Source organism: Stenella coeruleoalba (assembly GCF_951394435.1).
Source record: "Stenella coeruleoalba genome assembly, chromosome: 3".
Taxonomy (NCBI): domain Eukaryota; kingdom Metazoa; phylum Chordata; class Mammalia; order Artiodactyla; family Delphinidae; genus Stenella; species Stenella coeruleoalba.
The window spans coordinates 172,730,350-172,756,248 of record NC_137148.1 but is presented as its reverse complement, the minus strand read 5'-3'; the positions used below and the strand labels follow the sequence as shown (position 1 = coordinate 172,756,248).

The window sequence follows — 25,899 nt, the reverse complement described above, 5'->3', positions numbered from 1 at the left end:
CCTGCCCCTCCCGACTTCTGGGGGCCCCCGCCATCCTTGGCTTGTAGGCACATCCCTCCAACCTCTGTCTCTACCTTCACGCGGCCTTTTGCCCTCTGTGTGCATCTATGTGTGAGTCCAAACTTCCCTCTTATTATAAGGACATCAGTCATTGGATTCAGGGCCACCCTAATCCAATATAACCTTGTCTCAACTCACCACATCTGCAAAGACCCTATTTCTAAACGAGGCCCCCTTCCCACGTACCAGGGTTAGGACTTGAACGTTTCTTTTGGGGGAACACAGTTCAACCCAGCCCAGGGTCTCAGCTCAAATGTCACCTGTCCTGGTCTGAAGTCACCCCCTCCATGGACCCTGATTATCCATCCACACTGCTTCCTTACCCAGCCCTTGGGTAGACACCCCAGAGGGGGATCCCGGGTCCCACGGTGGATAATCGCTTCCTGAGCTAGCTACTAGGATGGGATGGGACGGGCCGGGGTGGCGGGATGGCGGGATGGCGGGATACGGGTGCTAACGCTGCCCCCGCCCTCAGGTGCCCACGAGGATGGTGGCGCGGCCCTAGGCCCAGGCTCCGCACCATGACCTGCTGGCTGTGTGTCCTGAGCCTGCAGTTTCTGCTCCTGCCCGCGGCCCCGCCCCCCGCTGGGGGCTGCCCGGCCCGCTGCGAGTGTACAGTGCAGATGCGCGCGGTAGCCTGTCCCCGGCGCCGGCTGACCGCGGTGCCCGACGGCATCCCGGCCGAGACGCGCCTGCTAGAGCTCAGCCGCAACCGCATCCGCTGCCTGAACCCGGGCGACCTGGCCGCCCTGCCGCTGCTGGAGGAGCTGGACCTGAGCGAGAACGTGATCGCGCACGTGGAGCCCGGCGCCTTCGCCAACCTGCCGCGCTTGCGAGAGCTGCGCCTCCGCGGCAACCTGCTGAAGCTCATCCCGCCCGGCGTCTTCACGCACCTGGACAACCTCACGCTGCTGGACCTGAGCGAGAACAAGCTGGTCATCCTCCTGGACTACACCTTCCAGGACCTGCGCAGCCTCCGCCGGCTGGAGATGGGCGACAACGACCTGGTGTTCATCTCGCGCCGGGCCTTCGCGGGGCTGCTGGCGCTTGAGGAGCTGACCCTGGAGCGCTGCAACCTGACGGCGCTGTCGGGCGAGTCGCTGGGCCACCTGCGGGGCCTGGGCGCCCTGCGGCTGCGGCACCTGGCCATCGCCGCCCTGGAGGACCAGAACTTCCAGCGGCTCCCGGGCCTGCTGCACCTGGAGATCGACAACTGGCCCCTGCTGGAGGAGGTGGCCGCCGGCAGCCTGAGGGGGCTCAACCTGACCTCGCTGTCCGTCACGCACACCAACATCACCGCCGTGCCGGCCGCCGCCCTGCGCCACCAGGCCCACCTCACCTGCCTCAATCTCTCGCACAACCCCATCAGCACGGTGCCGCGAGGGTCCTTCCGCGACCTGGTGCGCCTGCGTGAGCTGCACCTGGCTGGGGCCCTGCTGGCCGTGGTGGAGCCGCAGGCCTTCCTGGGGCTGCGGCAGATCCGCCTGCTCAACCTCTCTAACAACCTGCTGTCCACGCTGGAGGAGAGCACTTTCCACTCGGTCAACACGCTGGAGACGCTGCGTGTGGATGGGAACCCGCTGGCCTGCGACTGTCGCCTGCTCTGGATCGTGCAGCGCCGCAAGACCCTCAATTTCGACGGCCGCCTGCCGGCCTGCGCCACCCCAGCCGAGGTCCGCGGCGACGCGCTGCGCAACCTGCCGGACTCGGTGCTCTTCGAGTACTTCGTGTGCCGCAAGCCCAAGATCCGCGAGCGGCGGCTGCAGCATGTCACGGCGGCCGCGGGCGACGACGTGCGCTTCCAGTGCCGCGCCGAGGGCGAGCCGGCGCCCACCGTGGCCTGGGTGACGCCGCGCCACCGCGCGGTGACCGCCGCCAGCGCCGGCCGGGCGCGCGTGCTGCCGGGCGGCACGCTTCAGATCCGGGACGCGCGGCCAGGGGACAGCGGCACCTACACGTGCGTGGCCAGCAACGCGGGCGGCAACGACACCTACTTCGCCACGCTGAGCGTGCAGCCCGAGCCAGCCACCAACCGGACCCCGGGCGAGGGCCGCAACGACACGCAGGCGGCCGTGCGCTTTCCTCTGGACCTCACCACTATCCTGGTGTCTACCGCCATGGGCTGCATCACCTTCCTAGGCGTCGTCCTCTTCTGCTTCCTGCTGCTCTTCGTGTGGAGCCGCGGCCGCGGGCAGCACAAGAACAACTTCTCGGTGGAGTACTCTTTCCGCAAGGTGGACGGGCCCGCCGCGGCTGCCGGCCAGGGGGGCGCCCGCAAGTTCAACATGAAGATGATCTGAGAGGCCCCGGCCCACCTCCCGCGGCCCCCGCCGCTGCGCCTGCGCCAGAGGCCGCGTCTCCGTCTCCGCCCAAATCCACGCCAGCCCGTGGCTGGCCCATCTGACTACCACCTATGCATTTCCCGTAGGGGACGGCCGCAAGCCGGCTCCTGGCACAACTTCCCCTTTTTTTGTAGAGACCCAACCACAGGACTGTTTTTTCATCAGGATGCATCTTTTGCAGAGTTTCTCAAGCGTTTTCTTAGGGTTTCACGCTGTCTTCCTGCCCCTCGTGTGGTCGCTGAGCTGGGCAGGGGGCGGGGGGTGCTCAGAGGCCCAGGGTCCCGGGCGTAAACAGCTCACACCTGGTGGAGATGGTCTACACCTGGTGGAGATGGTCTACACCTGGAACCCCACGGAGGTCACCAGGGGCATGTGAAAGCCCTCACTGTTCACACCTGCACACACACACACACACACACACACACACACACACACACCCCGCCCCCGTCCCTACACCAGAGCACACACGCACACCCGGAACATACAACCAGACGCACGGCTCCAGAGTGGAACACACACACCTCACACCCAGCTGACACTGAGAAGGTGTCCCAAGCTCCAGAGCTCACCAAGGGCACGCAGGGCTCTGGGGAGAGACCGGCGCACACCTGGGCCAGGCAGCTCACACTTGGGACACATTTCAGCTCACACCCAGACAGCTCACACCCAACTAGCGCTCAGCTGGCCATCTTGGGGCAGATCTCAGGGGCTGCGCTACGGTCTCGCTGAGGAGGTCAGGCTCACCCTGAGGTGGTCCAGCATGCAGGATGGTCCCTGACCCGCTGGCCCAGATGCCCCTGCACCCAGACTCCCGCCCGCCAGGACCTGTTGGCCAAGCAGGGTGGGCTGCCCGCTAGGAGAAGCCATTCCCCTGGTTCCTCCCACCATCCCTCACAGCTGCCACCTGCTTCCTTGCTCTCACCGCCCAGGAGGGACAGCCGTCCTGGCCCCTGGCCCAGGAGCATGGCTTCCAGGTGTCCCTCTCCAGCAGACCAGTTGGAGTGACCTTCAATCCCGAGTCTGCAGCACCCCTGCCCAGCCCCGTGGCCCATTGCTCACCTCGGGAAGGAGACCAGAGCGTGGACGGTTCTCAGGGTCCCTGTTATGGGCATGGAAGGGGCAGCGACGGGGAGAAAGGCCAGAACAAAGGTTCAAGCTACAGGGAGGCCTGGACCTGGGTCGTTGGGAGAAGGTGACAGAGGCACCTTGGTCTCTGCAATGTTGGGGCAGATCTTGGGCCAAAGAGTAGAGAGGGTCACAGGAAGACTGTAGCTCAGGTGAAAGAAGAGCTTCCCCAAGGTCACTGCCCTGTTGCTCTACAGATAGTGAGTTCCCAGTCACTGGGGGTATGCAAGCAGGAGCTGAGGTTTTGCAGAAGTATTCCGATACCAGACAGGGACCATACATGACCCTGCCTCACCCAGCCTGGTCCTTGCCCCGACTCTCTACCTCGGCCAGACAACAGTTAGGGCATCACTTGGGGGAAGGGGCACAGGAAATTTTGTGTGGCCAGGCCCTGGGCAGAAGGGAAGTTAGACAGTATTCTCAAGGACCTTGTAAGAAGGTTCAAAGCCAGCTCTGTGCCCTCGCAGCTGTGTAATCTTTGTTGGCAACCGAGGACCACCTGGACCGTTGGTGTCCACGTCTATAAAATGGGTCTGACGGTCAAACCTATTGCTACATACGTAGAGGCCAGGCCCGTGGACAAGCTTGGTGATTGACTTGGATTCTGGATCCCTCCAGATCTTTCTGAGATGAGCCAGAGAGAAAGCTGTCCCTCCTGGAAGTTTTGCACAAAGGATTCAGCCAGAAGGTGGAAGGGGCCACTGGCCATTCTCCCTGGGCTGGAAGCATCGGGAGGCCCTGATCCCGCTTCCAGAGCGTGCACATGGGCCAACAGGGCTGTGTGGCAGGCTGCTGACCACAGCCAGCCAGGGTGGGGACCCCACCCAACCCCATTCATGGCAGGAAGTGAGTGAGGGCCGAATGGGGTGTCCAGCAGCCCTACACAGAGTCGAACAGAGTGGACTAGTTTTGTTCCCTTAGCATCCTCCTGACCTTGGTTGCCACGACAACACCGAGGGCCCCTCAAAACGACATCCAAGTGCCTTTAACATCATCAAGACAGGAGGGAGTATGTTCTCAGCAGTGTTAGGACTTATAGAATGTCAGCATATTGAGATCTCCCAGTCCCCTCTGCCCACCCCCTGTCCCAACATCAACCAAGACCCTTAGCCCCTGTCCCCCACCCCTACCCGGCTGTATTTGGTTGGAATCCAATAAAAATGAAACCAATTTAATAACAAACTTCAGGGTTTTTTAAAATTCTCATGGGAAGCATGGGGGCAGAAAGTAGGGGCTGCTGGGGGTCCCTGAGGGAGAGGCCTGGCTTCAGCACCAAAGCTGACCCTGAGTCATAGGGCATTTGTGGAGAATGACCCGTGTGATAAGGTTAGAGGTCACACTTCAGGAGTGCCCGTGCTGTTCCCAGCGCTGTCCCCTGTGCTGCCTGCGTTCACTCCCCCGTGAGCTGGGTCCTGTTATGACCCCATTTTACAGGTGGGCAAAGGGAGAGTCAAGTCCCCAGCTAAGGAGAAGCAGGGTGCTGAGAGGGACCAGTGGCACTGGGCTGTCCAGGGGAACTCTTGCCCTGAGCTTGGTCCAGGGGCGGAGCCAGCGGCAGGGAGGAAAGAAGTGAGGTGCAGACTCCCTCCCTCCCTGCTGCGCCTCTGGAGCTGGCAGCTTCTCCCCCTGGGGCTTCCCCTGGCCAAGGGCAGCTGAAGGGGGACCCGCCCCGTTGGTGGCTAGAAACCCAAGGCGGGGCCCCGCAGAGGGGTGTCTGTGGCCTCAGTGCTGTGTGGCCTGGGGGAAGTCGCTGCCCCTCTCTGTGCAGTGTGCTCATCTATAAACTGGAGGATTATGGTCGTCTTTTATGCAGGGAACTGTTTGAGCTTCCTATGGCCGCTGTAACAAAACTTAGTGGCTTACAACAACTGAGATTTATTATTTGACAGCTCTGGGGCTCAGAAGTCTAAAATGGACCTGCAGGGCTGGTCCTTCCCGAGGCTCCAGGGCAGCGTCGGTTCCCGCCTTTTCCAGCTTCTAGAGGCGCCGCATCCCTGGCTCGCGGCCCCACCTGCATCCTCAGAGCCCGCAGCGCAGCATCTCCCGTCTCTCTCTGCCTCTGACCCTCCCGCCTCCCTCTTATAAGGACCCTGGGATGACGCTGGGCCCCCTGGGAATCCAGGGTCACCCCCATCCTCATCTAATCAGCAACCTTCACTTCCCCCTGCCGTGCCACATAGCATATTCACAGGTTCTGGAGATGGACATCTTTGGGGACTGTAACCCTGCATGCCACAAAAAACTGAGGCATTTTTCTCAGAAATGCGAAGTCATGAGAAATTCGGGAGGATCTGGCATCCCGAGCCCTTGCTCAGGGCGATGCCAGGGATGCAGAGAGCCCGGCCCCAGCTCCTGCAGCGCTCCAAAAACACTTCTCGAATAAAAGAACAGCTTTACTATCTGCAGAGGGTTTGACCCTGATGTGGGGTGGCCGGCCAGGGCTGACACACAGGGGCCACTTTTCAGGGTGAGCTGAGGCAATCGGTCCCCATTTCTAGGCCTTAAGGGAGGACTGTCCATTGGGGCTCAGTGGGGTGGTAGGCACATTGGGGTGCTGAGCAGATGTCAGCTGGCATCTGCTCTCCTCCCCCACAAAGGGCCCCCAACCACTCCAAGGAGGGGTCATCTTGAGGTAGGCAGCGGGGTCCCTGGGCACCAGCTGCCCCCCACCCTGCCTGTCCTGGGTGGAGAAGTCCCCAGGGATGTCATTGCTTGTCCCAGCCTGGCCCTTCTGTCCACCCCCCAAACCCCACCTCAGGATCAGGCAAGTAAGGCACTGCCCTGGCATCCAGAACTCAGTCATCAAGATCAACATTCTACGAACAAAATTAATTCATGCCCCGAGTCCACAACCCTTTAGATAAAGACAGGATCCACTCTGCCTTGGCATGACCCTGCCTCACTCCCCACACCCGAATCCTGGCCCTGGTGCCAATAAAACTTTATTTACAAAAACAGCCGGCCAGCCCAAGGGCCATAGTTTGCAAATAAGATGTTTTTTTAATATTACATTATTATATTACAATGTTATTTATCTTGATTACTGGGTTGTTGTTTTTTTTTCAATCACGCTTTTAATGAAATGATCATAAAATAACAGTTTCTCATCACTGTACATTAAGACTGCACACTTCTAAATGGAGAAATCGATGAACTGCTTTACTATGACACTTGAGGGTTGCATACCTGCAGCTATGACCTGAATTTATCCAAACTCTCGAGGGAAGTGAACTCGGTGTGATGACTGACCGTAGCGGTGGCCAGTACAGGGGTGCGATCACGGTCCCCCCTTCCTGGGAAGCGCGCGTAGCAGGACATGATCCCTCTTCCAGTTCCCGGTAAACAAAACAGCTATAACCCCATCCCTCGCCCTCCCCCTCGAGGTATTTGTGAATGGGCCAGTGCCCAACCTGGGGTCCCCCAACAGGGGAGGGGGAAAGCAAGTGATGGGTGGGGGACAAAGAGGTTCCCCTCAGCACCTGGCCCCCCCGGGGCCCCGCCAAGTGGAGGCGGGGAGCCCTGGGGATCCTCCCTGCCCTGAGTGAGGTCTGTTATGCAGCGTATTTGAGGTCAATAAATTACAGCAATAAACAGCAAGGTGAGGTGGGGGAGGGGTTCCTGGTAGAAAATTAAAGTGGGGTGACAAGCCCGGGGCAGGGTGGGTGGTCCTAGGCAGGGGGTCCTAGGCAGCCTCAGTCCCCACAGCTCACACCCACCCCCTGATTTGGAAGGTCAGACTGAGGTCAGGCCCCGCTCCACCACCCGCTCCTGGCATCGGGTTCACAGGTTCAGTGATGCCCAACCTGGCTCTGGGGAAGAGCAAGGGCCTTGGTCCCTGCAGGGGGCCGGCAAGGCTGGGATCCCTGGTCTGTTCTGAGGCCTGGTGCCTCTGCTTTCGTCCTCCCCCCACCCACCAAGCCAAGGCGACGGGACGGATGCGGCCACCTCTGCCCTGAACCCTGCCCTCCCGGCTGCCCAGGCCTCACCCCGACTCCGGACAGCCACGGGCAGCGCGGCCGGGGTCCCTGGTGGATCGCACTCCTGCACACGGCCAGTCCAGTGCATTCTGACGGGTGGGAGTCGGGGTAGCCCACGGCTGCGTGAGGTTCTGAAAGTCCGTCTGGGTCCAGATTGTTCGTTTCACAGGCTGAGGTGTGCGGCTATGCTGCGAGTCTGAGATTCGTATTTGCTTAAAGGTTCCTCTTTCCTTCTTTACCTTTTCTGCAATCCTGGAGGAGCCCCGGCGGCGGTGGGCTGGGTCTGGCGGGAGCGTGCGGTGGCGGAGCCCGGTCTGCCGCTCACTCGCCCCAAGTCTGAGAAATAAATACATTCGTCACTGCACAGACATTGATACAAAAACAACACTGTTCAGAGCGTTTGCGCCGTCCGTGCAGTGTTTGCCCAGTGAGCCCCTCCCACGGCCGGGGTGGAGGTGGGGGTCCCCAGAGGGCGGTGACCCGCCGGAGCCCACGGAGCTGTGCAAAGTTCCAGGCTTTTTGGCGCGAGAGGGACCCTCACATCAACACACCCGAGGGTCGCAGGCAGAGCAGTGGGATGGGGGCGCACCTCCATCCCAAGGGCCCAAGCCCAGGCTCAGGTCCTGCGGCCACAAGTGACAGCCACCCCTGCTGTGCCAGCTGGCAGGACCGCCAGGGTCTGGCCAGGAGGCCTGGGGGGGGCCAGCTGGGCTGGGAGAGGCCGGGCTGGGAGGAGGGCTCAGGGGCCTCCACGCCCGCCCCAGGGCCTACTCAGAAGAGGCTCCGGCGGAAGCTGGGATTCACTGGGACTGGCCTTTTATCTGCTGAGGTCTGAAACTGTAGAAGTTTATGTAAACAAACAATGAGATAAATATATTAGTATCTTTTTTTCTGAGCCCATTGAGGTTCCACACGCATTCAAGATGTGCTTGGTTTAAAAAATAGGTTTTGTGAATTTGGGTGTGAGCTTTTTTTCTTCCCCTTTTTTTTTGGTCGTTGTTTATCCTCTTTCCTCCATGACATCTGCTATTTTCTGTTTCCTGTTTCTCCAAAACATTCAGGAGTTCAGCGACTAAAGCAGAGAACTGTAAGCCGCCCTTTGGCCTCCAACAGCCTAATCTCCTGGTGAGGCTCTAACACACGTCCACGCACACACTCACGAGCTCACACTCCGCATGAAACCAAAGGAAAAGGAAAGCAAAACCAAGTGTCGTGTTAACCCCGCCCGCCTCACAAACCCTTAAAGTCTTAAGTAGGAAACTAGTGTTTCGCTTTCTTGTTCAAATACAGAGAAGGCTCGATGTATGATATAATATTCAGGTGGGCACAACACTACATCGCACGAAGGTCGTCGAGTGAGGGCCTCTGCGCCCGGTCCCCGAAGCTCTGCCTTGAACCACCTGCTTCACTGGGGTCCACGCCCAGGGGCGTGTGTGCAGCTCCCGCTACAGACTTCTGTCGTGTGGCTTAAGTGCCGACGGCGTAGGGGGGTCAGGAGAGCAGAAGCGCTGCAGGGGCCCCACCCGACTTGCTGGAACACGAGTCCCCAGAGGGGAGAGGAGTGGCCGGAGGCCGGGGGCACCCCAAGGGCTCAGCAGGGCCCCGCGTGGCCCTCGTGCCCTCACTCCCGATACCCACCACTCGGGTCCCTGAACTCAGGCTCTGGTTTCAGCTGGAGGGTCTCTGGAGGGGTGGAGGGTAGGGGTAGGGGATGACTCTGGAATCTTTTGGTCTGAACTTAAAGTAGAAAGAAATAAAAACCTGAAGCAAAATGAAGAAGATAAAGCCACTGGTCCAGCCCTGTGGCTGCAGCAGGCTGAGGACAGTGGGGCCGACCTCTCAACCTCGGCCTGGCTTTGCGAGCGCTGCTCTGGGCCCAGGGAGGTGTCTGAGGCTGGCAGGGAGCCCGAGGCGAGAGGTGAGGGTAGGGTGGGATTCAGGGCTGAGCCCATGGGTGGCAGCCAGCCTCCCCCTGCCGGTGGGTGGGAGAAGATGTACACACCCCTGTGGTCAGCCCCTCCGCACTGGTCAGGTAGGGGCTGCTGCTCTCCCGAGGTGAGGCTCTTGCAGGCCCAGGGGACAGGATGGGGGGTGGGTCTCACTGCTGCCCCATCCTGGCCTGGCCGGGAGCCACCAGGAACCTGTCCCACCATGTGGCTCCCGTATCCCGGCACCTGCTCCTGTGCCGGGGGCCCCCCAGGGGCTAGAGCACCCATACCCCAACTCGGGCCCAGGTGAGAGGCAGCTCGGGCTCCCTGACAGCAGCACACTCAGAACACTTTCAGGGTGGCCGCCTGGCCACACGCGCACCGCACGGAGCAAGTACAGGTGCCCCTTCTGAGAGGGGGCACAGGCGGGGGGCCCAGGAGGGCGACAGGAGGAAACACAAGTGTCACGGTCACAACGGCCATCACCAACCAACGTCCTGTTCTCGCGAATTCAAGAGGTAGCAAAAGGTCAGAAGTCTCTCCACCTTGATGGTTTTCTCCTTTTGTTTTGTTGGCATCACCTTAAATTCTGTGCCTGAGGTGAGTGCCTTGCTTGCCTCACCCTAATTAGTCCTGGATGGGAGGCGTGGCCCAGCTGGGTGACCCCACAGGGTCTCCTGAAGGAAAGAATAAGCACTCGTGGTCAGCAGGGGTCTGGGCAGTGAGCAGGCCACTTCCTTGGCACCTCTGGTCCCTTCTGTTCCACCTGGAACAGCCCAGGATTTCTGGAATCCTTGTCCCATATAATTGGCAAATGCTTCCCTGAGCCTGCCATTCTCCGACTGCATGATTCTGAAATCTGCCCAAATCACAGGCTGCCCCATGGATTAAGACAGAAAGTATAAATTCTATGAATTACAGAAGCTGAGTGCTGGGAAAGACAAAATATTGAATCAAGTTACAGACCCTCACGCTCGAAAAGCTGGCTGTTAGCAGGTCAGTGTGGCCCAAACTGTGGCAGGAGACCCACTTGGAGGACTCCGTGAGATGGATCTGTCTTCTTTCCCACACCCAGGGGGCACCCAGCGATGGCCTGTGGACCCCTCTGCCCAGCCTGGACCTGCTATGTGACCATCCATGGACTCCAGCCCTCTCTGTGCTCACTGCCCCTAAGGGAAACGAGATGGGGCGGAGGGAGAAACTCAGCATGAAAGACACTCAAGCTAGGAAGCAAGAACGTCTTTGCATCTTCGCATCTGCAGTGATTTCTTGGTTCTTCCATTACAGAGGGGAAGAGGCTGGGTTTCAGCTGAGACACCTCTCATGCCTCCGGGCAGGTAGGGCAAGCCTCAGGTCCCCAGACAGCTTCGACAGTGTGTGCTGAAGCTAGAATTTCACACTGTCTGGCTTTCCCTGGATTTTCACCCTTCTTGATTTTCTGTGTATGGTAATTCTATATCAAATGCCTTTTTCTGAATCAATGCATTAAGGTGGTGGGGGGAAGGGAAATGAGTTGATTAAATTTTTAAAGAAAAATCCAGCTTCTGTGGCTGTCAGGAGGCAGCAAGCAGGAGCCACTTTTCTTTATTTGCTGGAACAGAGAGGGGTGGTGACTGACCCAACATCACACAGCAAGTCAGAGCGGAGCTGGGGCTCAAATGGAGCAGTACCTGCCAAGGGTCCTGGGATGGGTCAGAGGTGGGGGCACGCGCAGTGGAGGCTTCTCAGATGATCCTGCAGAAGCGGAAGTGGCTCTGGGGAAAGTGAAAGCCACAGATGAAAGGGTCACCTGGTCAAATCTCTCCCTAAACAGTCACTGCTGGGGTTCCCTGCCCTCCCCAAAGGCGGGGGAGTCTAAAAAGTCTCTATCCTCCCCACCTCTCAGGGCTCCCCTCTGCCACCCACCTCGGGTAAACTTTGGGACCTCCGCCCGTCTTCCCATCTCCTGCCACCCGCTTTCAGCCCTGGAACCGGGTGGCCTTCATGGGGAAGTAACGCAGAAAACTTCCCCTCCTGCCGGGGCCTGCGGTCTAACAGTTGCCTGGGCATTTCCAGCAACCGGTCAGACAGTCCGGGAGGCCAGGGGCTGCAGCTACTGGGAGTTTGTCCCCAAGATCCCCCTGCCCCGAGGTCACTCCAGTCCTGAAGCTAGGGCGCTCCTAGAGGGGGACTGCGGCAGGGAGTGGGCAGAAGCAGCTGCTTTTCAAGGTTGGGCAACCTGGAATCTGGGTGGGGCAGAGCTGGGGCCCAGGCTGCTGCTGGCAACCACACAGCTTGAGGGGGCTGAGCTCTGGGGACAAGGCCTAAGCATGGGTTCCCTGGGTATTGTCACCGGCCCCCAGCTTCTTCCCCCACCCCCTTGAGGTCTTGTCCTTACAGCTGGACATTCTGTCCATGTCACAAAAGTACAGGGTCCTTCTCGCCGCCCCGAAAGGTTGATGGGCGACATTTGCCCAGAGAAGTCAAGCAACCCTCCCAGGGCCACACAGCAGGTGCTGGGCCCCTCCCACATATACCCTGCACTCTGACCTTCCCCCAGCAGCATGAGTAGCCCAGAGCCACCCACCGAGACCCCCGGGGCCAACGCCCCGACCTGGCTGACCCAGCCCACGTACAGCAACCTTAGTGAGAGCCTGGGAGGGGCCCCGGATGGGGGTGGGACAGGTGATCGGTGAGGCAGCCAGAGCAGAAAGGTTGAGTGTTTCATTACCATGCAAGGAACGCTCTGCCCCATGATGGTTTAACTAGATCACAGCAGGGATTTTTTGTTGGTTTTTTTTTTTTCATTTTTGCCGTGCTGCTCGGCATGTGGGATCTTAGTTCCCCCACCAGGGATCAAACCTGTGCTCCCTGCATTGGAAGCGCGGAGTCTGGACCACCAGAGAAGTCCTATAGCAGCTTTTTAACTACCTTTAATAAAACTCTTTGTTTAAAAAAAAAAGCAGCTGGATAACCAGCTTCTAAAAATGAGGAAACTGGAGTTCAGAGAGGCTCAGTCACCTGCCCAGAGCCACACAGGGAAGTGGGGGTCACCTGTGCTGAGCCAGATGTTTCTCTGCCACTGACTTGTCACTCCTCTGAACCTTTGTTTCTTCATCTGTAAATTGGAGATGGCATCCTTACCCCACAGGGCATAGGGTAGTTAGAGTTGGTATTTTTTCCTTTTTTTTTTTTCGGCCGTGCTGCGTGGCTTGTGGAATCTCAGTTTCCTGACCAGGCATTGAACCGGGGCCACAGCAGTGAAAGCTCCAAGTCCTAACTACTAGACCACCAGGGAGCTCCCCATTGTTTCCATTCTAGAGATGAAGGAATTATGGCTGAGGGTGGAGCCATGCGCACAGGACCCCGCTCTGTGTGTCCTCACGCCCTTCCCCCACTCCCTCCCCGTGCCCGCCTGCTGCCCTCCAAGGCCTGCTGCTCACCGACATCTGAGCGCCCCGCTACTGACCCGCAGCCCCTGCCCAAGAAGACCCTGACCAGGGCCCAGTCGCTGCCCACCCACAAGTCCCCCAGCCCCGGCCCCACTCGAGCAGGGCAGCCTCAGAAGCCCCTTCTGGGACCCCGCAGTGTGCACGAGAGCCAGGCAGGCGACGACAGGGCGGGGCCAGCCTGTCGCCCTGCAGAGCTGCCCTGCTGCTCGCTGGACACGGAGCTGGGCCTCTCCGCCGCGCTGGAGGCCCGGCAGCTGGAGGGCCTCCGCGCCGTGTACGCCCCGGCTGCACGCCCGGCTCCTGGGGGGCCTCCCGGGCCCCTGCCGCCCCGGCCACCGCTTCCGCCTCCTGGACAGCTCGCCCTGCGTGGAGAACTGGGACGCCCTCCACCACCGCCTGGTGCGGAGGGACAAGGAGGCGTGGCACCTCCTGGCTGCGAAGGTGAGCCCCGCCTTCGCCCCGCCTCCGCCCCGCCTCCTCGGAGGTTTCCCCAGTGTCCCGACCAAGGCGTAACCCAGGGCTCTTTAGACTGAGGTCCAATTGCTTATTTTGCAACCAACATACGAACTAACACCGTCAGCCCTTGGAACCGCGTTTCTCAGGTGTGGGGCGACCTACATTCAAATCACCTGGGAGTCTTGTTAAAATCTCCCCCACGACTCTCAGGGGCCCAGTAGTCTGCATTTTAACTCACTCACCCGTGAATTCTGGCGCGAGAAACCCACAGCCGGCTGATAGCTCCCACTTTCCATCATCATCTTCAACAAAATATACTGAGCACTGTTCCTTCATGTCTTGTGCTGTTCTAAGGACTTTTAGACACTTTCATTCAGCTAATCCTCATGCAAGCGTCACCACGTTTCGTTATAAGATGCTTCTGTTTTATGCACCACCAAGAAAAAGAAAAAAAAGATTCCCATCAAATAAACCAGACTACCAAGTGTCAGACACATCACCATTTTGGAGGAACCTCACCCATTCGGCAGAATGTGTTATCATGGACCCATTTTACAGACCGGAGCATGGAGGGAGTAAGTTGCTGCTGGCTGTGAGTTCTTTAGTTGACAGCTCCGTCCTGGTTCCATCCATCTCAGAGACCCCTGGGGAGTTTATTTTTAAATATCACACTCCCAGAGCCCCACCTCAGCACCTGTCCTTTTTAACCCCTGCCCCAAGGTGATTCAAATGTAATCCCCAGGGCTGATACTCCCCTACTTTCTAGAAAGAGCTTTGCTGTTCAGTACTGCAACTGCTGGCCATGGGTGACTTCTGAGCGCTTGAAGTGGGGCTGGTGCCAATTGAGATATACTCTGAGTACCAAATACACACCGGGTCTCCAAGACTCAGTATCAATAATAATAACAATAATGTAAAACATCTCACTAATACTTTTGTCATTTGGTGACCTGTTGAATGATAATATTTTGGATAAATTGGATTACATAAAATAGATTATGAAAGTTACTTTCAAGGTCATAAAACTCAGTATCAAAAAAAAAAAAGCCTAATTAAAAACTGGGCAGGGGACTTCCCTGGTGGCGCAGCAGTTAAGAATCCGCCTGCCAATGCAGGGGAAATGGGTTCAAGCCCTGGTCCGTGAAGATCCCACATGCTGCAGAGCAACTAAGCCCGTGCGCCACAACTACTGAGCCCGCATGCTGTAACTACTGAAGTCCGTGCCCCTAGAGCCCGTGCTCTGCAACGAGAAGCCACCACAATGAGAAGCCCGCGCACTGCAACAAAGAGTAGCCCCCGCTCGCCACAACTAGAGAAAGCCCGCACGCAGCAACAAAGACCCAACACAGACAAAAATAAAATAAAAATAAATTTATTTTTTAAAAACTGGGCAGAACACCTGAAGAGACATTTTTCCAAAGAAGACATACAGATGGCCAACAGGCACATGAAAAGATGCTCAACATCGTTAATCAGAGAAATGCAAATCAAAATCACCATGAGGTATCACCTCACACCTGTCAGAATGGCCATCATCAAAAAGACCACAAATAACAAATGCTGTCGAAGGTGTGGAGAAAAGGAACCCTGTACACTGTTGTTGAGAATGTAAAATGGTGCGTCCACTGTGGAAAACAGTCTAGAAGTTCCTCAGAAAACTAAAAATAGAACTACCATGTGATCCAGCAATTCCACTCTTGGGTATATATCCAGAAAAAACTGAAAACACTATTTAGAAAATATATATGCGCCCCAGTGTTCATAGCAGCATTATTTACAATAGCCAAGACATGGAAGCAACCTAAGCGTCCCTCAATAAAAGATGTGAAATATATCTACAATGGACTACTACTCAGCCATAAAAAAGAACAAAATAATGCCATTTGCAGCAACATGGATGGACTTGGAGGGTATTATGCTTAGTGAAATAAGACAAAGACAAATCCTGTAAGTTTTCAATTGTATTGGAATCTAAAAAATAAAACAAACTAGTAAATTTTTTTTTTTTAAGAAGAAAGAAAGTTACTTTCACCTGCTCCTTTTCACTTTTTAAAATGTGGCTACTGGAAAATTTGAATGACACCATGGCCCGAGTTGCATTTCTAGTGGACAGCCCAGCTCTGGCACCTTAGCTGTCATCTTCCTTGCTACCAAGTGGCAAGCATCCGCCCCTCTGGCAGAGTGGAAAGTCCGATCCCCTAAACGCTATCCTCCCTGGTGTAGCTTTCCTTAAAATCATACTGGTGACCAACATCCGAATTAACACGAACCCCCCGCTTCTGGAGGGATACAGCGATGGTGGGCAGGTTGGGTTGGGTGGGAAGTCTTTAGAACACGTAGAGGCACTGGGCGAGCTGTGCTGGTTTGGTGGCGGGGAGCTCTGAAGCGTCCCTCTATCCCGCAGGTGCCCAAGCCAGGAGCTGACAAGCCCCACCCGTGTGGGCTAGGGCCGCAGGGCTCGCTGGCCCCGCATTTCAACCACCAGGAGCTGTGTGGTCTGGCGCCCGAGGGCGCACTTCCCGAGACGCCCTGGAGCAGCCCCGTGGCGCTGGCGGCGGAGATGCCGGAGCTCACGGTGGTCCAGTGGCCTGTGGAGACAGGCGCGCAGCCGCCCGAGGAGTTCGCAAGGCCGTGCCCCTGGGGCTCCTGCAGCCCTGGAGCGCCCGGAGGGAGGCGCGGGCTGTGGCCCTGGCCGAGCTGCGGCCCAAGAACCTGATGCTGGCGGCACTGCGGGGCTGCTTAGCCGCCAGGCCCCAGCGCCTGCTCCTGGCGGACTTCGGCCGCGGCCCCCCGCGGCCCCCCGGCCGCCCACGCGCGGCAGCTGGGCAGCCCACTCCGAGAGCTGCTTGGCCCGGGCGCAACCTTGGCCACGTCCTTGGCCGTGGGCCTGCAGCACCTGGCGGCCCAGCTGGCCCGCGCGCAGCCCTCGGAGGCCGGGACTCGCGGCGCGGTGCTGCTCTGGGCGCCCGCTGGGGTCCTGGCTGCGGATGCGCCGCGCTGCTGCTGGTCCTGCACCTAGCCGAGCGGGCCGTTGGTGGGGAGGTGCCCAGCCTGGAAGACTGGCTGTGCTGTGAATACCTGGCCAAGGCCACCGAGGACTCCTTGTACCTCGCCCTGGAGCTGCTGTGTAACTGATCCTTCCCGTGAGCAATGCACCTGTTCCAGGGCCTCTCTAGGAGGCAGGTCCCCCTTCCCAGGGCTGGGGCTGGTGATAGGATGGACGCCCCCTTCCAGCAGGAACCAGGAGGCCAGCAGAGGATGCAGCTGAGAACTTGGGCCCAAGGCCCCTAAGAATTCAGGTGCCCCCCTTCCAGGGCTGGGGGCTAATGGCCAGTGCCTGCTGAGGCTTTCTGATGCCAGAGATGCCCACCCCTCTTCCAGGTGTGGAATCCCCGACAGCTAATGTCTCTCCCAGTGGGTAGAACGGCTCCCACCGCCTTCCAGCAGAAGCCAGGATGCCCTTCTAATGCTGGGGTCTGATGGCCACTGTCTCCATGACAGTGTGGACACTCCTCCGAATGGTGGCATCAGAGGCATTCCTGGCCCTGGAACACCCCCTTGTGCTGTGAACGACCTTGTCAAGAACTGCTTGGGGCCTCCAGGAGGAGGGAGGCTCCCTGGAACCTGAGACAGCCAGCCCACCCCAGTGGGGTCTGGGCTCACCTGCCCAAACGTGCCCATGCCCTGCACCCCCTACTCCCTCCACCCACCGTGGCCTCCTTGTTGTTCCTCTGTGGCACTAAATTCCGTCCAGCCACCAAGTCTTTGCATGGCCTGTTCCCTCTGCCAGACTGTCCAAATCTCACTCACCTTTTCTAAGCAAATAAAGTTGCCCCTCCTGGGCCCTCTCTAGCTCCGCGCCCTGCCTTCCCCGAGCACTTGTCACCACCTGGAAGTATTTATTCATCTCTTTACCTGTCACCTGTTCACCTCACCTATCAGGCTGTGAGTTCCCTGAGGGCAGGGGCCAGGCTGAACACACGCTAGGCGTTTAATTGATGGAATAAACAAAGTGGTACACATCAGGGGACCTGAGAGAGAGAATGAGGTCTCGGTTTATACCTCTGAAAAATGTACATAGGAGCCCTGAGGGGTCCCACTGCCATAGCCTGGGGTCTCCAGTCACGCCCCTTCACTCACCCCAACCCTACCATGGCGATCCTGGGGGAAACTTTCTGACCCCCAGGTATGACCAGGGCCCTCTCCTGCTCAGACCTCTCCCATGGCTCCCTAGTACCTTCACAGTACAATCGGGCTCTTCTAAAGGCTCTACATGCTCTCTGGCCAGCCCCTCCTGCCACATCGCCATCTGCGGAGGTGCTTTCTGGCCTCCAGGCCTTGCCCATTGTTCCCTCCACTGCAGACACTCTCCCCTCTACCTCTGCTTCAGACTCCTGTACCTCCTCCAACACCCCGACTCCAAACCCCTTTCTCGGCCCTTGCCCTGCTGACGTGGACTGGAGTGTGTCCAGCTGTCTCCCCAAACCTTTGAAAGCCAACCCCATTATCACTCAGGTAGCTGAATAGCCCACCCAACCCCCAAATATACTTGAATCCCCTAAACTCCATCCTCCTCAGTAAAAGATACCCGCTTGGCCGCCTGTTTGTCAATCGCCGGGCCACGCTCGCAGATGCAGCCAGCAGGTGGCGCTGCAGCCCCGCAGCTCTTCCGCCTTCCACCCCCCACCTCACCCCAGCCCCCCCGCCACTGCAGTGTCTTTGCCTTCTGGCTCTCAGACCTCCCCACCTCTGCCCCGGCCAGGACACCCACCAGCAGCGCTCCTGCCCCAGCACGACACTGTACAAAGGCTAAAGGGCGGGGTGCCCACGGCTAAACACCACCCCACCCCCAAGCTGGAAAAGTCCCGGGCAGCCCCTGCCCCGCCCCACGCCACGCTACGCCACGCCACTTCCCAGGACCCAGTAAACAGCTTCAGACTGGAACCAGGCCACTCCAGCCAGCCTCAGGCCTCAGCCACCGCAGGGAATGGCACTGGGGAAGGCGAGTGATGGCCCAAGGTGTGGGGTGGGGCAGGAGGTGGCGGGAAGGCGAGGTATGGAGCAGCCGGGGTGGAGCCCCAGGGCCGGGCTGCCCACAGGAGGCCAAGGCTGGCTGTGGCCAGAGGTGAGACCGGGCCCTTGGCTTCCCCACCCCTCTGTAGAAAGAAGGAAGTGTGTGTACGGGGGTCACTCAGCTCAGGACGCTCACACAGCTCCCTGAACCCCAGGCAACCCTGAGGCCCCTCTCCCCTTGGCCCCTGGCCACCCCTCCACCTGCCCTCCATTTCGGACAGCGCCCCTGTCAACACCACTGAGCCAACACAGGTCTTGGAAGGGCAATCGTTTTATTTGGATTTTTGAGAGCAATAGAAGGGTAGATTAATACCTATCTTTCCAAGTTAAGAGACCTAAGACTGTTTCCAAAAGACTTCAAATAAGAAACTCCTCCTCAAGGTACAAGGATAACCTGAATCATCTTAAACCAGCAATAAAAAAGTAAAATATAAATTTTTATTTAGAATTAAAGCAAACACTTCAGTATCACAAACACAACATTAAACCTCAAGAAATACACGGCTAATTTGGAGTGAGCATTTATTTGCACAATTACGACATGCGGACAAAGCCAGCAGGTGAGCAGGCTGACGCAGGTCAGCGCGCAGTTGATCACACCACCCGCCCGAAGCACGGCAGCAAGTGCACACGGAGCGGTCTGCAATCGAGCCCCAGGGGCCTCAGGGGCATCACGCTACTCCTCCTCACCAGAGGACTCCCTCTCAAACGTGTAGGCCATGAAGCAAGCGTCGGGTCTCTTGGGGACAAGGGGATGCCCCGGTCTCACAATCTCAAAGCCCAGAAAGCTGAAGGTACGGAGCAAGGCGGCTGCGGAGGAGACACCATCAGGTCAGAACCACCCCGTCCACCTGCAGGGCCCAGAGCCCTGCCGGCCCAGGGACCGCCTGAGACAGAAGGCCCGAGTCTAGGGCAAGGGGACTGCTCATAGGGTGTGGTGCGGCCCCCGGACAGCATGGACCCCACCCTAGGCCTGGCCTCCAGGGCAGTGGGCAGCCTCTCCCATTTCCTCTCCCCCGCGTGGAGATCACCCACCTCGGTCATCGCGGTTCTTATGGAGGCAAACGAAGACGTGGTCAGCGCGGAGCTGCTCCTCAGCAAACTCGAGGAGAACTGCGAAGCTGAGGTTCCAGCGTCAGGGCCCGCGCCCCTGCCGCCCCACAGGGGCCCTAGCCCAGCTCTCCCACTTCTGTCTGTGGCCTCATCTGCATACTGGGAGCACCAGCCTCTCCCGGGTCTAATCCAGGGTCAGCCTTGCCACTGCTGACATTGGAGCCAGGTCATTCTGGGGGACTGTCCTGGGCACTGTGGGGTGTCCCTGGCCCCACCCATGTGACACCAGGAGCAACACCCACAATGTGACAACCATAGATGGCCCCTGGAGTCCCCTGGGTGATACTGCTGATCCACTGCTTAAAAGGGGAACCCTCACTCCGGAAACAATAACCACTGCCTGGCTCCTGACTCAGGCTTCCCTCCTCTGGAGTCCAACTTTGAGGTGCAAACACAGTTTGCCTTGCTCTGCCCCCCAGGCACACACAGGCCCGCCCTCACCTGTCCTTGCTCCCCTCGGGCAGAGCGCCGCCTGGGATCTCAACGTAGAGGCAGCTGTTGCTCAGCACCGCTCTCCAGTTAATGTGTTTGGCATCCGTGAGCCTGGACTGGACGTTAAAAATTCTCGTCTTGTTATTAGACGTTAGTTCCTCTGTTACATTCAGCCGATTATCCTGTGGAAGAAGACCAAACCCAACCTTGGACGCCAGCCTTCACAGCCTGGGGATCTTCCCCCTTGCTACTCTGACAGTTTGGAAAACCCAGAAAAGCACCCATATGACCCTGCAGCGCTGTTGGGGTGCGGGGCCTCCCGGACCTCTGAGGAACGGTGGTTCCGCCCAAGGCCAGAGCAGGACCCCCAAGCTGAGGCGCAAACATGAGGCGCCAACAGCTACTACAGGCTCAGACAAAGCCTGCGCTGCAGTGCGCACCTTTGTTCCTTCCATCTGGGATTCAGGAAAACCATGTGGAGAGTTCCTGGCACACAACAGGTGCATAAAACATTTCGTGGGTCTGGCTACTCTCCCCCTCCGCCACCTCAGGTACCCAGAAGTCCGAGGAAGAAGAATACTTACAGAGTAAAATAAATTAGCTGAAAGACTGTGATCCCTCTGACTATTCCCTCGCCCACCTGGGATCTTCAGGGGTGGGTGAGGGACATCAGGAGCACCACCGAGGCCCTGGGCCCAGGTTACTACAGCAGTTGATGGACGCCCTGGAACTGGAGAAAAGGTGCTGGTGAGCAGCACTGGGGGAGACGCCCCGCCTCCGCTGACAGGGCCCCGAACCCAGCAAGGCCAGCAGAAGACCAAGGCCTACCAGAGCCCAGCTCCCTGCAACGCGCCTCCCTCTCTCAAGCGCAATGTTTACACCGGGTGCAGAATCAACATCTGCCTCCGTCGGGTCAGCAGCCACAGGAACAAGAGACCACTCAAATCCACCTCCTCGGGTGGTGACGCCGATTAAAGGTCCAACCGGTCCCGAGTGCCTCTTCTGCCCAGCACTAAGTGTCGCCCTATCCAGCCCTGCGCCAGGTTCTACTTCCCACTTCTAAGTCCAGCGCTTCAGCTTCCCCTTTTCCACTTTGCAGTCTCCAGCAGACCTGAACCTCTAACAGCTTTTTCTTAGGAGTCCAGCAAAACCGTCCTGCCACTGAAGCAGCCCCTGCTGCGGCTCTTTCGTTGTCGGCACCCGCCGGGAGGCGCGGGACCCGTTCGGTGTCCCCGCAGGCGCAGAGAGACGGGCCCGCGCAGACGCCCTCCCGCGCGCACCCCGAGGCCTCCGCTTGCGTCATCTCGGCAGAGCGGCCCTCGGCCCCGGGGGAGGTTTTCACAATCGCGCAGCCGGCAGCGCCAGCAGCCATTTGCTGCGCAGTGTCAACAGGCCCCGCGGTCGCCTCCATTTTGCTCGGCTCCCATCCGGGGCGCCCGACCCGCGGGCGGCGGCATCTTGGCTCAGGGCCCGCGCGAGAGCACCCCCGGGGCCGTGGTCTAAGACCTCACGATCCGTGGCGAGCGCGGCTCACCTGGACCCCCGGCCCCGGCCACCCTCGAACCAGCCGTCCTATAGGGGAGAGGCGGGCCGGCAGCCACGCCGAGAAGGGCCCCGGGCGCCGTCTACGTGGCGCGGCCCGGCTCCGCGCATCCTCGGGGCTGAAAAGTGACCGCGAGGGCGGCCGCGTCCCGGGGCCACGTCGGGGTGCGGGATAGGGGGAAGGGCCGCTCCGCTGAGCGCTCACAACCTCCGCGCCCGCAAAGCGCAGATTCCCGCGACCCGCCGGCCCGACCGCCCCCCAAACCCGATCCCGGAACCTCGCACCCCCAGACCGGACTGTGGACTCCTGTGCCCCCCAAACCCAACCAGGTTCCCTGGCGACCCCCAATCCAACCGGAAATCCTCGTGTCCCTCCCCCAATCCGACCAAGTAGCCTGCGGGCCCCTCAATCCAATCAGAGACCCCCTTTGCCCCCACCCGCCCCGCCCCCACCCCGCCGAGAACCCGCCCCCGGCGCGACTGTTGCCTCGACAAAGGGGCGGACCTCGCGCTCCCGGGACTTCCGTGGCGCCCCGCGGCCAGGCCCCTGCGGGCCTGCGCGGCGGCGCTTCTGGAAGCTTCGGGCGGGGGCGGGGCGCTCACCTCTCGCTGCTGCGGCCTCCGCGGCTGTGCAGGCTAAGGAGCGGCATGGTGCGGGTGGCGTGGACGGTGGCGCTGGGTTTATCCCCCTCCTTCTCTCTGGCGAAGCAGTGGCTGTTCAGGATCCGCTGCAGGGAGGATTTCACCATCCGGCCGCTGGGGTCCGAAACCAGGAAAACCTCCGCTGCGCCTCTCCGCGCCGCCGCCGCTGCTCGCCGTTCGCAAAATGGCGCCTCCGCCTCCGCCCGCCTTTATACGCACAGCGCCCAGGCCACGCCCCCCCACGCCGCGGGAACGCGGCCGCACGAGGGAGTGGGGCCATCAGGAAGCCGAGGCGCGCCCGCCCCTCTCGGCGTCTGATTGGCAGACGGCGAGGGACATGGGGTGGGGCCGCGCCTCGGACTGAGCAGGACGCGTCGGGTCCCGCCCCCTCCGGCTCCCCGTCGTAGCTCTGCGGGCGCGCGGGAGGGGGCGGGGCCGGCGTGGCGTCGGGAACGCGCGCCGCGGGCCGCGCCGCGCCTCGCCCCGCTCCGCCCCGCCCCTCCCCGCAGCCGGGCCTGGGGGCCGAGGCGTGTCGCTGTGCCCGCTTTTGGGGGACTCGCGGTGGCTACGTCTCCGCGGTGATCCCTGTCGCCCTCCCCAAGGTCCCCTCCCTCTAAAGGACTCCCTATCCTGGGCGGCTCTGGGCGACAAAGCTCCCGGGTATTTGGAGAGAAGGGTCCAAGCTCCCACACCGCCCCATAGAACACAACTATTTTCAGTAATAACTTCATAATGATCGATCCTAATAATGGTTTTTCTGGATTCGGTCTTTCACGTGTTAAAACAATTTGCAGTTTACTTTCGATGTCAAAGATATTATTCAAATTCAGTAAAATATTTCGCATCACATTTGGACTTAAGCAAAAATGCTTTTCCTTGGAGATAAACTCACAAAGATATTTCACGTGTGAACTAAAATTTGCCCCAAGCAAAATATTGTTCTCGCAGGTCCCACTTTGTTTCATGTTTTTACGTTTTAAGCACAGAGTCTCTGAAGAGTTACATGGAATGAAGTAACTCCTACTTGTTTCTTTGTCTTTACAATCCTTGCCTGTCCTTTTTATCTCATTTTTATTTCCAAGCTACTGTGTCCATTGGGGTTAGAGGCACAAACTTTCTGCAAAAGGACCTTGAATTATTACAAAACTGATAGAAATTTACTCTCCAAAGCATGTGGCGAAGTCCCTGTGTGTCTCCAAATACCCTTCCACGTGGAATGCAGAATTTATTGTTTACGTATACAGCATTTATAAGTAATACAAACATCTAATTTACAGCTTCCGTATGTACATTATTAAAACTCAACAGAGACTGTAATAATTGCAAATGTTAGGCCAACCAAAGAAATTTCCCAGAGAAAGAATAGTTAATGAATGACATTGCTTAGAATTGCCGCTCATGGTGAAAACCAAAAGCAGATGAATTTGTGGTTAACTTTCTAATTGTTTTCAATGTTTCTTTTACTGCCAGGGCTCACTCCCACCGACCCACTTAGGGTGCCACTTAAGTGTCCTCACTATTTGTGGGGCTAGTATGCTTTTTTTTTTTTTAACTTTTTGGCCACACCGCATGGCATGTGGGGTCTTAGTTCCCCAACCAGGGATGGAAACTGCACCCCCTGCAGTGGAAGCGCAGAGTCTTAACCACTGGACCACCAGGGAAGTCCCTGGTGTACCATTATTTAGGCTCTGTTTTCTTGAGGCTGGAAGAGCCTATGGGTTTCGAAATCTGGGTCTTTGCCTCATGGTAACTCTCCGGTGTGTTACAGACGGGCAATTCTGGGCTAAGAGTCCAGGATCTGGAACAGCCCATGGCTGGCCACTGGTCACCGGGTCGAGCCATGTTTACCCCCCATGACTGAGGCCAGGGAGTGACAGGGCTCCCAGGTGACTGTCAGCACAGTGGGCTCAAGCAGCCACGCAGACCCTGGTCCAGGGAGATGTCTCCAAGAATGCCTCGCATGCCAGGCCGGTCTCTGGGGGATGACATTTAGGCCACGTCCAGGTCTCTGCAGTCCACGAGAGCCAGCAGGAAACTCCAGACCCAGGACTTGGGGTGGGAGGTTCCTTCTTCATCAGCAGGCCGTGCGCCCTTGCTGGCCAAAGCACACTTTAATTTGGAATCACTGTGGGTGGAAAGGGGAAAAGTATGTAACCTCTTGGTAAAAAAACAAACTGCAGCAGCTGGGGGAAAAAAATGGGTGGAGAAGAAAATGGGTGCCCATGAGGTCGGGGTGAGACGTGTCTGGAAAAGTCACCGTGGGGTCTCTAGGTGTTGGAGGGCCCCCAGCTCTGGGCGGGGATATGGGGAGCAGTGTCACGTCTTCCTCGTGGGGAGGGTGGGCTCCGGTTCTAGGGACAGCTCCCTCTGCCTGCTGTTGGGGAGGTGAGAGTGACCTGGTACAGGATGACACACGATGGGGACCGTGTTCCTCTGCTCTATCCCTGTGTGTGCATGTTGGGGGCACCAAAGCACCTGCCACTAAGATTGTAAACTCTGAACAAGACCAGACTCTCCTTCCAGGTTTCATCTGGCACCAAAAACCTTGTTCGCTGTCAGATCTCGGTTGTGAGCCTGCAGTCAGGGTTGGTTGTTTTTGTGGGGTTTTTTTGTGTTTGTTTTTTTTTTTGCCATGCCACGTGGCGTGCAGGATCGAACCCATGCCGCCTGCTTTGGAAGCGCAGAGTCTTAACCACTGGACTGCCAGGGAAGTCCTAGGGTTGGGTTCTCGAGGCAGAAATGAATGCCCACTCTCCACATTCGGGGCCATCCCGGGTGCCGTGGGGTGTGGAACAGCCTCCCTGGCCCCCACCCCCTCGATGCCAGGAGCCCCCTCCCAGTGTAACAACCACAGAAGTCCCCAGACATCATCCAGTCTCCCCCCTCAGTGTCACCTTCTCCTACTTTCTCCCATTGATCTGGGGGCACCTGCACATGCTGGGAAGGGGGAACCTACACACTGAGCAGAACACAGTGGGGAAGGCTCAGGGTGGGCATGGGTGCCCAAGGCAGCCACCCTGGCTGGGCTTGCTGGGGACGGAGAGAGAAATCAGATGAGGTGACAGGGGTGATGTGGTAGGGAAGGATTGGGAGTTTGGGATTAGCAGATGTAAACTATTATATAGAGAATGGGTGAACAACAAGGTCCTACTGTATAGCACAGGGAACTATATTCAATATCCTGTGATAAACCTTAATGGAAAAGAATATGAAAAAGAATGTATATATGTGTAACTGAATTGCTTTGCTGTAAGCAGAAATTGACACTACATTGTAAATCAGCTATACTTCAATAAAAAATAAATATATAAATAAAAAATAAAAGGCCAAAAAAAAAAAAAAGAAAGAAATCAGACAGAGGGGCGGTGCCTCACTGGGAGCAGGGAGTCTGTGAGAGGCGAGGGCCCCAGACTGCAGGGAGGGAGAGGGGGACATCAGGGAGGGCTTCCTGGAGGAGGTGAGAGCTGAGCTGCTGGAAAGGGATAACAGAAGACATGGGACAGGCACGTCAAGGATGGAGGGCCCATGCCCGGTGTCCTGCTAAAATCAGTATGGCGAGGCAGGAGGATGCCACGGATCTCACTCTGATTTTTAGAAAGATTCATGGAGTGTAGTCGGCTGAGTAACAGCCCCCAAACACCTCCCCATCCTAGTCCTGGGAACTGTGAATGTGCCACCTCACCTGGCAAAGGGACTTTGCAGATGGGGTTAAGTTAAGGCCCCTGAGATGGGGGTGACCCTGGATCCCCTGGGAGGGCCCAGCATCATCACAAGGTCC

At 58.2% G+C, this 25,899-nt stretch overlaps 3 protein-coding genes across 3 annotated transcripts; 2 read left to right on the top strand and 1 right to left on the bottom strand.

Annotated features, from left to right (window-relative positions):
- Positions 1–530: 530 nt before the first annotated feature.
- Positions 531–2,617, top strand: LINGO3 (leucine rich repeat and Ig domain containing 3). The gene has a single exon (XM_079918261.1). It carries the CDS (start codon positions 582–584, stop codon positions 2,358–2,360), a length of 1,779 nt encoding a protein of 592 aa, XP_079774387.1. The 5' UTR covers positions 531–581; the 3' UTR covers positions 2,361–2,617.
- Positions 2,618–11,699: 9,082 nt separating this feature from the next.
- On the top strand, positions 11,700–16,454 carry PEAK3 (PEAK family member 3; the record flags this gene model as incomplete). The annotated part of the gene is given in 8 exon segments (XM_079918721.1): positions 11,700–12,103; positions 12,733–13,144; positions 13,146–13,304; positions 15,724–15,943; positions 15,946–16,112; positions 16,114–16,286; positions 16,288–16,318; positions 16,320–16,454. Coding segments are annotated over 8 exon segments (1,425 nt in total). The 5' UTR covers positions 11,700–11,975.
- Positions 16,455–18,647: 2,193 nt separating this feature from the next.
- On the bottom strand, positions 18,648–22,314 carry OAZ1 (ornithine decarboxylase antizyme 1). The gene is given in 6 exon segments (XM_079918924.1): positions 18,648–19,202; positions 19,428–19,513; positions 19,947–20,119; positions 20,522–20,608; positions 20,610–20,667; positions 22,083–22,314. Coding segments are annotated over 6 exon segments (684 nt in total). The 5' UTR covers positions 22,229–22,314; the 3' UTR covers positions 18,648–19,068.
- Between the last annotated feature and the right edge of the window lie 3,585 nt (positions 22,315–25,899).

What these genes read in the sequence shown, in the direction of transcription:
- LINGO3 (XM_079918261.1), top strand. Translation starts at nt 582, where the DNA reads ATGACCTGCTGGCTGTGTGTCCTGAGCCTGCAGTTTCTGCTCCTGCCC.